General features: G+C 47.3%; 1 protein-coding gene across 1 annotated transcript; it reads right to left on the bottom strand.

Annotated features, from left to right (window-relative positions):
- Positions 1-232: 232 nt before the first annotated feature.
- Positions 233-5,555, bottom strand: H1-8 (H1.8 linker histone). The gene is made up of 6 exons (XM_089663337.1): positions 5,504-5,555; positions 3,719-4,032; positions 2,145-2,862; positions 1,717-1,727; positions 894-971; positions 233-316 (listed from the first exon to the last, which is right to left on the bottom strand). Exons 1-6 carry the CDS (start codon positions 5,553-5,555, stop codon positions 233-235), a joined length of 1,257 nt encoding a protein of 418 aa, XP_089519463.1.
- Positions 5,556-14,277: the final 8,722 nt, after the last annotated feature.

The following is a 14,277-nucleotide window of genomic DNA, read 5'->3' as shown; positions in this document are numbered from 1 at the left end:
CATTTGGAAGACTTTGTAGCTCAAGAAAAAAAAAAACCCAACACATTCAGCTTTTCCATAAAAAGCCCCAAGATAAAACCAGCAAATTTTCTATTAAATACTTTATTTAAATAAGTTAAAAGCCATTTACAATTTTGCCACAAGTCACTTCCCCTTCTTGCTGATTTTGGCAGCTCCATTTTCTTCAGAGTCATTCAGGGCTTTTGTTGTCCCCTTCTCAGCAGTCTCTGCTTTACCATCCGTCTGCCTTTTTGGCTACTGCTGGGCCATTTGGCTGCTCCTCAGCATCTGTCTTGCGTTTAGAAGCCTTGGTCTTCTAATATAGAGAAAAAGATCAGTCAACAGGCTGATAAGGCAATCAACGGAGGCCAAGATCTGGGAATAGGTTACAGGCATGTTATCTAGTGGAAGGAAGGCAATTAATAGGTAGCACTTTGTCTTGTGAAGATGTGAGCTGCTACAGTCCTCACTGCATGAGGAACTGGATAAGACAAAGTGATACCAGCCCCCCCTTCCCAGTGGTGGTCCATACCAAGTAAATGACACAATATAGGCTTCAACTGCCAAACAAAACCAAGTTTCATGCCATGGAGCTCTCAGGACCCTAAGGTTCCTCCAGAGATTGCAAGGGGTTCCTTGAGCTGTGGACGTTTCACCTCCCATCTGATGGTTCCTAATACTACTTTGTGCCAGCAAGATGGTAATCTTATGAGCAGTCCAAGGGTAGCATTCTTCCCAACGATCCCCCCCTCCCCCCAAGGGGGATCCCTCCCCCAATGAGCTGAAAATTAAAAAAAAAAAAAAAAAAAAAAGAAGTTCCTCTGGGGGTACAAACAACTGCTCTGAATCAGCAAATGTCAGAAGGAGCTCAGGAACCACATATACTCCTTCACCTCAGGCTTTTCCTTCTTGGAGGCAGTTTCTTCTTCTTCCTCTGGTTTCTCTCCTGCAATATAAGCCAGAGTGACAATCTGGAAAAAAAAAAAAAAAAAAAAAAAAAACAGAAAAAAACCCCCCCACACACACCACAACAAGACATGCTAGTAGAGTAGTTTTGTAGAATAGAGCCTTGAAGCTTGGCTATCTATATTATCCTAAAACAGACTGCTTCAATCCATCGGTATTCCCACTTTGCCTCTTCCCTGGGTTGCTTGAGCTGCACTGCTCCCGAAATGGCAGTGAAAGCTGGCCAATAGTAGCCATGTCTTCACTTTGGAAATGGCTGCCAAGCAGCAAAAAAAAAAAGTGTTGCTTGGGATAGCATGAAATCCAGAAGTTCTGGTGTTAGGCAAAACATGGAGTTTAAAATCTAATATTGTACATACCAGTTTAACCCACTTAGTTACAGAGGGTAAAATTAGAGGCCAGACCACAAATTGTGAAATTGACATGTGTTAGTACATACCACAACTACTTTGTATCCAGGTGGATTATACATTCTCCCCCGCCCCTACAAGTATGGGGGTAAATGGAAATTGATAAAAAAAAAAAAAAAGATTTTAAAGTTTAGCCATAAATTTCCTGCTACAACCAGACACCCCAAAATAAGTGCTCCTGAGGATCACAGCAACACAGGTGTATGTTTGTACCCATAGTAGGGCCCAGAAAGTACATTTTGCTTTTTATATCCTACCTTAAAATAAATCAATTTAACTTATTAAAAAATTTCCCAAAATATACTGACCTGGATCTAGTAATTTTGTTAAACACATCTACATCTGTCTCCCCTGCAAGGAGAGAAAGATAATATGGCCTGTATGTATACAATGCATCTTTCCCTCCATTTAGAAGAGGCATACATGGGTGGGTGCATGGTGACTGAGGCCATCACAGCAGTCAGGTGACTGGGAACCAGATGGCCCAGGTTCTGATAGTTAGTAATGCACTCCCAGTGCATAGACTAGTCAACATACATGGCCTCAAAGGCAAAGACCCTCTTCCTTGAGTCTGCATACTGTTGGCACCAAGTGGTAGCTACATTACATTTATGCTCCCCCCCTTCTGGGACATCTATAAATCAGAGAGCCAATAACCCTGTAGCAGATGTAAATTGCACCGAAGGTGGCCCACTGGATTTCTGATAGGATCACCTACCCCCCCCCCCCCCCCCAGAGATACACCAAGTTGAATTTTGAGCCACTTACCTTTTGACTCTGTAGATTTCACTTTCTTCACTGCCTTTTTCTTGGACTTCTCACTTGGCTGGGCATTGGGGTCCGCTGTCTTTTTCTTGGGCCTCTCACTTGGCTGAGCATTGGGGTCCGCTGCATTTTTCTCGGGCTTCTCACTCGGCTGGGCATTGGGGTCCACTGCATTTTTCTCAAGCTTCTCACTCGGCTGGGCATTGGGGTCCACTGCCTTTTTCTTGGGCTTCTCACTCGGCTGGGCATTGGGGTCCACTGCCTTTTTCTTGGGCTTCTCACTCGGCTGGGCATTGGGGTCCACTGCCTTTTTCTTGGGCTTCTCACTCGGCTGGGCATTGGGGTCCACTGCCTTTTTCTTGGGCTTCTCACTCGGCTGGGTATTGGGGTCCACTGCCTTTTTCTTGGGCTTCTCACTCGGCTGGGCATTGGGGTCCACTGCCTTTTTCTTGGGCTTCTCACTCGGCTGGGCATTGCGGTCCGCTGCCTTTTTCTTGGGTTTCTCACTCGGCTGGGCATTGCGGTCCGCTGCCTTTTTCTTGGGTTTCTCACTCGGCTGGGCATTGCGGTCCGCTGCCTTTTTCTTGGGCTTCTCACTCGGCTGGGCATTGGGGTCTACTGCCTTTTTCTTGGGCTTCTCACTCGGCTGGGCATTGGGGTCTGCATTCTCCGATCCTGCACTGCTGTCCCCCTCCTTGGTCTTTGGTAGTGGTTTTGCCAGCTGGGGAGAAAGTAACCCATTTATTGCACCCGATTCCTGTATTTTATTAGGAGCCTTTGACTTTTAACAGTACCACCTGCCGATGAAAGTCTGGTGTAGGGGCAAGACTATGAAGCATTTGTAAACATTCCTCCCCCATCTAGATTGTAGCCCCAAGAACACCTCAGTTCTTGTTTTAAAGGGCAAGCCACAGCAAACTGCTCAGATTAGGACAGTTATGGCTCAGCCAGCCTCAAACCAAACCCCTATTTTAAACACACGATAATCCCACCAACTCCAACCATGGAACTTCTGACATATCCCTCTTCCTCCATCAACTGGCCATAACAGCAAACCTAACTGCCCCTTTAAGGTCCCCCAGTTGAGGTTAAAGCCCTGCATGTATCAGTCTGATTTTACAGTCATTTTTATAAGTGTATAAAGACCAAAATATATCTGTTTAGCCATAGACCCATTATCACAAGCATGTTTACTGGAGTTGATTCACCACCTCTTCTAAAGACAGTTCCAAGCATCCACTACTTCTAGTAAAACATTGACTAATTCCCTCCAGAACCACACTTGAAGAGTCAATCACATTCCCATTTTCCATAAGGTGGTACACCAAGTATCCATCTCCCACTAGTTTTAACCATAAAGCCTACACCAATCTTACCAACTTTTTATAGGGACGCCTGCAGAACCCTGCAGAACTGAAACTATTCTAAATTGAGTCCAGTTAGTTTTATCAAGACCTTCTGCCTGCTGGTGAAGACCCTAGTGATGCACCCCAGAGTTTAATTTGCTTCCCCCATTTCCTGAAACACCTTTGCTCATTTTGTCATCTGAAATCCCCCCAAATCCAGCTTCTACATACCTTGAAGCGTCCAGTGGCTCCAGTAGCACTGGAGTTTGATGGTCGGACAAGGATACCCTTCTCTATCCCCTTGTTCAGAGCAGTCTTCAGCAGAAACTTAAGTCTTGCAGAGTCAACAGTAGGATGGGCTGCCAGAATCCTAGTGCGTATGGCTTGCACAGAGGTCCCCTTCCTCTCAGAGTTCTTCTTCAGGGCCTCCACCACCATGGCCAATGTAGTAGGGCGAGCCAGTGTCTTCAACTTGACTGGCTTTCGGGCTTTCAGCTTGGCTGGCTTTGGGGCTTTCGTGGCCTTGGTTTTAGTTCCAGCAGCAGCTAAGATATATGATTAATTGGGGGTAGTAACTATTGTTGAGACTTCAAGCAAAGAAAGCATTGTAAAGTATACTGGCACTTCTCTGGTTTCTTGAGCTACATCAAAGACTTGAGGTTCCACACCAACAATCCCACCTTACAGAACCAAAAACGCTAAAGAGTCAACACATTGAGGACAGGAGAAGGGATTAAAGCAGAAGACCCTGGGCAAGGTAGCAGTGCTTCTTTCCACCTCCATCAATGGACTGATAATGGCTGCAATGAGCTGAGAAGCCACCCAAAATTACATTAACTGTACTAGCCTCACCACATCCACCAACTGTCTATGGTGGTCAAAGCTGTGCACCTGCCAGTCACAGGTGCTGATCTAGAGGGGGTGCTAGGGTGGGCTTCCCCCCTAGTCTCTAGGAGTGCATTCACTGATCCATGAGGCACTCTGATGGGGACAGTTAGTGTACAGGGGCATGCTGATGGGAACAGTTAGTGTACAGGGGCATTTGATATAAGAGGCACCCTGATGCAAGGAGGTACCCCCCCCAAAAAAAAGGGGGCACTTAATATATGGAAGCACAGGTTGTTTAATCATCCTAATCTAATGCCAGCCTGATATTAAGAGTTCTGTGTTCACTTCTGCAATGCCTCTGTACTACCTGACAGATGTTATTTCCAGGTTGTGACTCTTGGTGCAAAGGTGAAGGAATACCTGTTCCCTGCGTCTTTCACACTGTTGACCTGCCCTCTGACTTTGTATACAGCACCAGCATATCAGATAGGCTAGTACCGACCCTGCAGTCACATTGTGACTTCAGTCTACAAATTTGACCTGTGCAATCTTCCTAGCTTACTGCCAAAGCATGAAGGTTGTAGCTGGGCCCCCGACCTCCACCTTGGTTGCTTTGTGGATGATCCAACTATGTCTACAGTAAGATTTGCAGCATTATGTCCTCAGAGCCAGCAGCCCTATCAGGAGATACATGATGACACTAGAACAAAGAAGCCACCCATCTTTCTAGAGAGAAGAGCAGATGAAGGCAATACACATCTGAAGTGTTACACACATTACCTTAGGAGGCACATACCTAATGCTAGGTCCCCTTTAATGACTAAAGGCCTGTGCATACAACACGGTTAGTTATCCACAGGTTCACCTTCATCTAACAAATCACCTTCCACTGATATTGCTCACTTTAGTCTCCCTACAGAGATAAAAACCTCTCAGCTGCATAAAGTTCATGGTTTTCAGGTCCTACCTGGTAGGCTTTGACCAAGAACCATGGACCACCATCCAATACAATAACCATAGCCAGTATATGTAACAATACAAATATGGCTACATCCATGTACATGTATTGGTGGAAAACTCATCTCATCTACAAACACAGACTATAGCATCCACATCTTTGTAAAGGGGTGTCAGGGGGTATTACACTACATTACACCCTATAATTCACAGTCCAACCACCATCCTTACCAGGAGCCTCTTCTTTGCCCTTGCCAGCTGGAACAGCTTTCTTTGGCGCCATTACAGACCCACTCAATTAACTCCTAAACAAATCACTGACTATACCCAACGATCGCTCCCCATCAATGCTTTATACACCTGTTGATCCTCACCAATAAGGTGTGTAACAAGGATCACCTGATCTGATCACGAGTCCATGCAGAGCCCCGGGTCACAGCCTGAATGTTCCTCATTACCTCTCACCTGTGCACCTGCCCTGTTAAAGCCTTGTGGCCCACATTAACCAATCTAAAAAAAATCGTTCGTCGGGCAATACGTAGTGTTGACGTCTTCCGTACAAGTGGAAGTGATGCGGTGTGCGTGTGACCTTGTAGCCACGTCCCTTCCGGCCAGAACGATCGATATACACAACGATTACCAGCAATGAGTATAATATCGTTTATTCCATGATCGATATACATAAATTGTGATACATAAAATATAATCTGCAGAATTCTGGTTTCATCATCTCATTCGGCCGATCGACTTTTAACAATTGGATTTTTTGTTCGTGTTGATGAAGATTCCTCGGACATAAACATCCGGGTCATCTTCTGTTTCCGCTCATGCGTGATAGCGCTTGATAGATTTTTTTCGTACGACCGTCATACCGCCGCATACAAAAACTGTCGCTCGTATGCGAAATGACAAAATGTTTCACTGTTGTTCAACCGGATTTTTCCGTTCACAATATGGTTATCTGATAAAAAATCCCGCTCATCAACGAAGAGAAAATCGTTCGATCAGCAGTTCTGTGAAATTTTTCAGACGATTTTCTTATCGTGTGTACGAGGCATAAGGCAGGCCATACATGCGTTGAATTCCGAACAAATATTCTTTCAAATTTTGGCACCGTTAGGGGGGCCGCAGCATTGGCCAAGTTTCGTGCAGCCATCGAATTTGAGTGATTAGGTATGCTTGAATTTTTTTTAAAAAAGCTAACGGATTTCTAATCAGCTATGGGAGAATCGTGCGATAAATATAATCGTAAAAGAAATGCGCATGAGCTGTGAACTGGAAAGAAAAGAAGATTCCCAGCCGTAAAAATTATTTTCTGTAGCCAGATGAGGTGAAATTGAAGGCTGGGTTGGTGGAATTTCGAAATCAATGGTGGCACCATTAGATTACAAAACACAAAATTTCTGATTTTCTAAAGAAAATTAGTTCAGAATTAGACCCATGTTTGGCCTACATAACTCCATTTTTCCTTTCACTGTATGCACACTGGACGTTTTTGCAGCTCCTTCTAGAGGCGTCAGGCATTTTTTCTTCCTTCCTCTAAACCCCCCTCCATGTTAGCCCATGTGGCCATGCACTCATAGACTTGCAGCTTAGAAGCAGAAGGAAAACCCAATACCAGTGCGTCCAGGAGCAGCAGAGTTTTGCCAGAAAAAGAGTTTGCCGCTTGTAAACGCACGTTAAGACTAGTCGCATTTAGCGCTTGAGCGTTCATTCATCTCAATGGCCAGCATAAATTATTATTCTGGCCAATGAAAAGGATTAAACCCACCCCGCAGGCCAGAGTACTTGGTGTCATTCTGGACTCCAACCTATCCTTCCAGCCCCAAGTCCAATCTTTAACAACCTCGTGCAGACTCCACCTCCGCAACATGCAGACTCCACCTCCGCAACATGCAGACTCCACCTCCGCAACATGCAGACTCCACCTCCGCAACATCGCCAAAATCCGCACGTTCCTAACCCCAGAAACCACTAAACAGCTCATCCACTCCCTCATCTTATCACGACTCGACTACTGCAACTCCCTCCTCACTGGCCTGCCTCGCCGCTGGCTATCCCCGCTTCAGTCCATCCTGAATACGGCTGCCAGACTCATTCACCTTTCCAACCGCTCCATCTCCGCCACCCCCCTCTGCCAATCCCTCCACTGGCCTCCACTCAGTGTCTTCCACCCCTCTGCCAATCCCTCCACTGGCTCCACCCCCCTCTGCCAATCCCTCCACTGGCCTCCACTCAGTGTCCTCCACCCCCATCTGCCAATCCCTCCAATGGCCTCCACTCAGTGTCCTCCACCCCTCTCTGCCAATCCCTCCACTGACCTCCACTCAGTGTCCACCACCCCCCTCTGCCAATCCCTCCACTGACCTCCACTCAGTGTCCTCCACCCCCCTCTGCCAATCCCTCCACTGGCTTCCAATTGCGCAACGGATCAAATTCAAAATCCTAACACTGACGTACAAAGCCGTCCACCATACTGCCCCGAACTACATCACTGACCTAATATCCAAGTACCGCCCAACACGCACACTCCGCTCCTCACAAGACCTCCTTCTCTCTAGTTCCCTGGTTTCCTCCTCCCATGCCCGCCTCCAGGACTTCTCCAGGGTGTCACCCATCCTCTGGAACTCCCTGCCCCAACCCATCAGATTATCACCTACTCTCCCCTCCTTTAGGCGCACCCTGAAAACCCATCTCTTCAGGGAAGCCTACCCCACCCCCTGCTAACCTGCCGACCTCCTTCACTCTTCCTACCACTCCATCCCCCCACAGCTATCTCCTCCTGTGCCACCATCCCCTCCCTCCTAGATTGTAAGCTCCAAGGAGCAGGGCCCTCGATCCCCTCATGTTTTGCATTGTATTGTTGTTGTTCTGTCACATGTTCTGTCCCCCTTTGTACTGTACAGCGCTGACCAAACTATCGGCGCTTTATAAATACTGTATAATAATAATAATAACTCCCAAGCGCTTGACGCCTGTAAACGCGCCCAAATGCTGATGGCAGGAGGAAAGGCTTCTAGGAGAGTTTGCAAAACGTCCCGTGTGCATGAGGCCTAAATAGTTTCTTTTGGCCAGCTTGGTAAACTGTGATTGAGGGTTCCTTCACACCAGCAGCACTGAGCTGCATCGCCCAATGCAGGGAAATTTGCCGAAGAGGACTTGGTGCATTGTTGCCGAGCACGTTCTGTAACGCAGTGCGGTTCATAAACGTGGCACTAAGAATTAAAGCTGACAAAAGCACCGCGATGTATGTTAACCATGCATTGTTGTGCAGTGCGTGTTACAATGACAACGCATGCACTGTGGGACACATTGGCCCTCAAGCATCCAATTAGGAGTAACAGAAATTTCATTTTGTCTGGCTTTACTGCTTTTCATTGGATGTTTGAGGAAACCTTTTTACATGTGAAGATGGGCGTTATGTTCTTGTGTCTGACACAGCATATGTAGCTCTACCCTCATAAGTGATGCTGGATTTGATTGGGTCCCCCTAAGCTCTGCATGGCCAGGCCAGGGGCGTATTTACCACAAGACAAACAAGGCATTTGCCTAGGGTGGCATTTTTCAGGGGGGCAGCCAGGGGCGGACTGACCAATAGAGCACTTGGGCACTGCCCGAGGGCCCAGGGTCAGTAGGGGGCCCCATGAAATGCACCTGGTATATTTTATAGGCTTTTTTGGGTGTGCTTTGAGTGTGGTCAAGGACACAGGGGCCCCTTGATCCCCTATTGCCCGGGGGCCCTATGAGTTGTCAGTCCTCCCCTGGGGCAGCAGCATTTTTCAGGGGGACAGTGCTGCCCCCCGAAAGAAGGGATGGAAGAAGGGACACACGCAGCATGGGGACCAGGTGGGATCTGAGAGAGGCTGCTTGATGGGGTATGTAGAGCCTGACTCTTGTTCCCGGGAATCTCTTCTGTCTCACCGGGGTGGGATGGGTTACCAGTGTATGGGGGGTGGTGGAAGTGGAAGGCTCTCTCGGAGGCTCTCTCGGTGGGGGGGGGGCTGGGGTCTTGTTGGTCAATGTCAGGATCTCTTCAAGGGGAGGGGGGTATTGATTGGTGTCAGGGTCTCTCCGTGGGGAGGGGGGCCAATTTTGTGTTGCCTAGGGAAGCATGAAACCTAAATACACCACTGGGCTAGGCAACATGCATTTTTCTACATTTGTACTTTCAGAGTCAGTAAAACAGTCCTTGAGCTGTTTTTCAGTTGTTTTTATAAAGGGGTTAACAACTTGAATGGGGTCTAGGGGTATATGGGATGCACAAGAGTCTGTATAATTTGAGGACAAACTTCTTAGTAAGTACAGTCAGGTCCATAAATATTGGGACATCAACACAATTCTAACATTTGTGGCTCTATACACCACCACAATGGATTTGAAATGAAACGAACAAGATGTGCTTTAACTGCAGACTGTCAGCTTTAATTTGAGGGTATTTACATCCAAATCAGGTGAACGGTGTAGGAATGACAACAGTTTGCATATGTGCCTCCCACTTGGTATGTACAAAAAAAATGTGGACTAGCAAAAATATAGCACTGTCTCTTTTGGTGTACCTCCTCAGACCCGGGATGAATCCTCCTCTTTGCCCAGCTGTGCTGAGGGTATCCCTGAGCAAGGGGTCCCAAGAGCTTACAGTTAAGCAGCCTCAGATGAAGACTAGTTGGGTCTTGCACCTGATCTCCCTCTCTGCTTATTCGGCCCAGGGGGCGTAGGAGTACTCACACTGTCCTGTCCTGCCGGAGTGGTGGGTTGGTAGCTTCTGTCAAGCCTTTCATTGGGCTGGCTCCTTCCCTGCTGCTCAGGATGTCCTCCCTAGGACACTTTAGGCAGTGGAGATCCTCCCATCCAGTAACCAGTCTGTAGGTAGGCTCTCCTCCCTGGGACCCCCTCCCAGGCTCCACACTCCAGCCTTCTCTCAATCTTCCACCTGACTCTGCACACCTCCCCAGGCTCTGTCATATTTGATAGTTGCCCTGGTCACCATGCCCAGCTTCCTCCCAGGGGCAGGGGCAGACTGATCATTTGGAAACTCGGGCACTGCCCAAGGGCCCGGGGTCAGTAGGGGGCCCCATGAGATGCCCCTGGTACCTTTTTCATAGGCTTTTTTGAGTTTGGGTAAGGACACAGGGGCCCCATGATCCCCTATTGCCCGGGGGCCCTATGAGTTGTCAGTCTGCCCCTGCCCAGGGGATTAGCCAAGGTCCATCAAACTTGCAGACATGGGCCTCCTCCCCTCCATCTCCCCTGTTCCAGAAAGTTCTCTAGTTTTTGGAAAGGTGGGAGGGCTCCAGAAGCCCTAACCTGTAGAACCTCCCAGCCTGTCCTGAGGGCAACTCCTGCCCCACTCGCAAGCTGACTCATCCCAGGCTGCTACTCTAACAAAAAAAAATCCTATTTAACTAACCTAAAGGGCGTTATAGTTACATTGAATGAAGGTCAGCATATTCCGTTTTATCTCAGTGGTACGGAGGACAGTTCTGAGGCTGTGTTGGACCTACTTTGCGTTGTGTTACTTTGCGTTGGACTTAGCAGGTCCTATTGGAAATCATTTGCATTGCAGGTAAAGCATGTCAGATGCAACCTTTTGTTGTTTTTTGCATTTGTACTTTGAGTCCTGCATCTGCCAGCAGAAAAAGATACGCAGTAGGAAAGTTTACTTGGCTGAAGTGCTGCTGCTGCCGCAATATACAGAGAGGTCCTTCTCCTGTGCATCTCATTGGACCATGCAGCTTTCCCTGTTTTGCTCAGTACAGCACCTGTGCCTAGCACCTCTAGGGTTGTTGGTTCAAATCCCAGCCACAATACTACCTGTATGGAGTTTACACGTTCTCTCTGTGCCAGTGTGGGTTTCCTCATCAACTCCAAAGATATCCTGGTAGGTTATTTGGTCCTAGTATGTGTATGCCAGCAGCCTTCTAGGACAACCATGTCATGCCTTCCAGGAGGCCTCGGTCAACTCTAGAGTGTATGTGCCTAATGAGGATGGTGTCTGTCGGTTCCTGAATGCACATATTTAGGAGGCCAGCTGCAAGTACACAGAAGAGACAGATGGCCCAATGATATCAAAGAAGAATATGGAAGAGAACTTCGAGAAGGATCCTTTTGAGAAGGATCCTATTTGAAGAGAACTTTGAGAAGGATCCTTTTGAGAAAGATCCTATTTGAAGAGAACTTTGAGAAGGATCCTTTTGAGAAGGATCCTATTTGAAGAGAACTTCAAGAAGGATCCTTTTGAGAAGGATCCTATTTGAAGAGAACTTCAAGAAGGATCCTTTTGAGAAGGATCCTATTTGAAGAGAACTTCGAGAAGGATCCTATTTGAAGAGAACTTCAAGAAGGATCCTTTTGAGAAGGATCCTATTTGAAGAGAACTTCGAGAAGGATCCTATTTGAAGAGAACTTCAAGAAGGATCCTTTTGAGAAGGATCCTATTTGAAGAGAACTTCGAGAAGGATTCTATTTGAAGAGAACTTTGAGAGGCATCCTTACCTAGGCTCTGCTTAAACAGTAACTCCACTTTTGTTGACAAAAAAAAAACCTCTCTCTAGGTCATCAAAGTACATTGCAAGGATTTTAACAAACTTGGTCGCAAGAGTCCTACCTTTTGTTATCCTGAAGAAATACAGTAGCTCTTTGCTTGTCTGTGTCCATGAATCTGTATGGGAATTGTGTCATAATTAATCAGGTGTTGCACCCGCAAGGCTTTATTAAGGAAAATTGAGTCTGTATCCCTTTAGACGTGATTTCCTTTGGGAGTATCTCACTAAAAATGACATTTTGCTCCAGGGGATGCCAAAAATCTGACTTGCATTTTAGTGTGGACTTCTGGGAAAATCATTGAGCCAATCACATAAGCAGGAAATTACATTTCTGGGGGGCGTTCTGTATGGAATACCTCCAGGCAGCTATATTCAACTGAATTTTACAGAAAATGAAAGCACTGAAGATTAAAAAGAAAAGGTAATTTTTAATTGCATTAAAATACATTTTGGCTTGAGTCGCAATTGTATATGTTATATTATTATTATTTTTTTTTTAATTTGCTATTTTTTTCCCCCAAAATTGGATTTACCCTTTAAAGATGTGAGTCCAGGGGTCTAGGCCTGCTGTCTGGGAAGGGTGTAGCTGCAGAGAGATCTAGACTTTGCCTCCTAGGTCTGACATCTGGGGAGGGTGTACTGCAGAGAGGTCCAGACTTTGCCTGCAATCTGGGGAGGGTGTAATGCAGAGAGGTCAAGACTTTGCCTCCTAGGTCTGACATCTATGGAGGGTGTACTGCAAAGAGGTCCAGACTTTGCCTGCTGTCTGGGGAGGGTGTACTGCAGAGAGGTCCAGACTTTTCCTCCTAGGTCTGGCATCTGGGGAGGGTGTACTGCAAAGAGGTCCAGACTTTGCCTGCCGTCTGGGGAGGGTGTACTGCAGAAAGGTCCAGAGTTTTCCACCTAGGCCTGCCATTTGGGGAGGGTGTACTGCAAAGAGGTCCAGACTTTTCCTCCTAGGCCTGCTGTCTGGGGAGGGCGTAATGCAGAGCAGTCCAGACTTTTCGTGTCATCTGGGGAGGGTGTACTGCAGAGAGGTGCAGAGTTTTCCACCTAGGCCTGCCGTCTGGGGAGGGTGTAATGCAGAGAGGTCCAGATTTGACTGTCGTCTGGGTAGGGTGTAGGGAACTGAAGTCAAAGCAGAGTTCTGTTCAGATAGTCAACCCTCTTGGCTGAAAGGTCCACAACTGGCCTCTGAGAGAGATCTGAATGGTCCTAACCTGGTCTATGACAGAGACTGAACATACCTAATAGCCTGTGCTTACAGAGTTACATTAGCCTGTGGCAAAGGCATAAAGATACTAGATGATACTAGTAGTTGAGGGGCTTTTGCTGCTGTTTAGGAGTAACCTGTATGCCAACCCTCTTTCCCTGAACATTTGAGCCAGTACATTTTGCTAAAGAAGATTGGAGGCCTTGATGTCTGTCTGATTGTCATTGCGGGAGGGTCGACGAGTATCTGATTACAGCTACAGGGCAGGTCACTAGGACAGAAATCCAGTAGCTTCTTTTGGGGTTATTGCTATACAACTTTATGTGGACTTTTGTGCTTGTTTTAGGGTACTCCATAGAACCCCAAGACAATCAATGACAGAGATGAAGAGTCTCCAGAAATTATTTTGAAACTTTCCAAATGACTTTACCCCCTTGGGAGTCGCTAGAGTTGTGAGTCCCCCTATAGTCCTGCACAGCCAGGCAACACGGATTTCCTTCCAGACTTTCGCTCCAAGAACAGTAAACAGTCCTTGAACTTGTTTTTTTGGATTTTATTAGGGGATGATGACTTGGATGGGGATGAGGAGTACATGGGATGCCCAAGGCACTGTAAAACTGAGGGCAACTTCCTGGAACTATGTACAAGTAGTCAGAAGAGGTTTTCTCTTTTCTTCTTGGAGAGCTATCCAGCTTCTCCTTGAGTACGTCCTCAGACCCCAGATGAAGCCTCCTCTACACCCAGCTGCCTGAGGGAATCCCTGGCCAAGAGGTCCCAGAATCTGTTGCTTTAAGATGAGCAGACCCAGATGGGGGCTAGTCAGGTTTCCCACCCGAATGCCCTTTCTCCTTATCCGGCACAGGAGGTGTGTAGTTACACACTCAGTCTCTCCTGCAAGCTTGTGGGTTGGTGGCTGCCTTCAGGCCTTATGCTTGGCTGGCTACTTTCCTGCTTCCCAGGCTGTCCTCTCTCAAGGGACAGTGAGACTGAGAGATCCTCCCTTTCAACTCCTCTGCTTGCAGGTAGGCTCCTCTTCTGGACCAAGGGGCTGCTCAGGCCATCTTCTTCCACCCAAACTTCTCTGCTGCTTGGCAGGCTCAGCCACTCTTAAGGGCTGTCCTGACCCCATGCCAAGCCTCCCGCTTACGGATTGGTCAGGATCCCCTAAGAGTGCAGACCGTCCACTCTTAACCCCTGCCTACTGAATTCTAGAGAATTCTCCAAGTCTGTAGATCGGGGGGGGGGGGGGG

This window comes from Staurois parvus, unplaced genomic scaffold (genome assembly GCF_062004578.1).
Source record: "Staurois parvus isolate SC_StPar_1 unplaced genomic scaffold, SC_StPar_1.0 ptg001670l, whole genome shotgun sequence".
In the NCBI taxonomy this organism is placed as follows: domain Eukaryota; kingdom Metazoa; phylum Chordata; class Amphibia; order Anura; family Ranidae; genus Staurois; species Staurois parvus.
This window is presented reverse-complemented; position numbering and strand designations above follow the sequence as displayed.

What these genes read in the sequence shown, in the direction of transcription:
- H1-8 (XM_089663337.1), bottom strand. Translation starts at nt 5,555, where the DNA reads ATGGCGCCAAAGAAAGCTGTTCCAGCTGGCAAGGGCAAAGAAGAGGCT. An exon ending in GAGCCACTGGACGCTTCAAG is followed by an intron (nt 2,863 to 3,718) that starts GTATGTAGAAGC and finishes CTTTCTCCCCAG; the next exon opens with CTGGCAAAACCACTACCAAA. An exon ending in CCAAGAAGGAAAAGCCTGAG is followed by an intron (nt 317 to 893) that starts GTGAAGGAGTAT and finishes TCTCTATATTAG; the next exon opens with AAGACCAAGGCTTCTAAACG.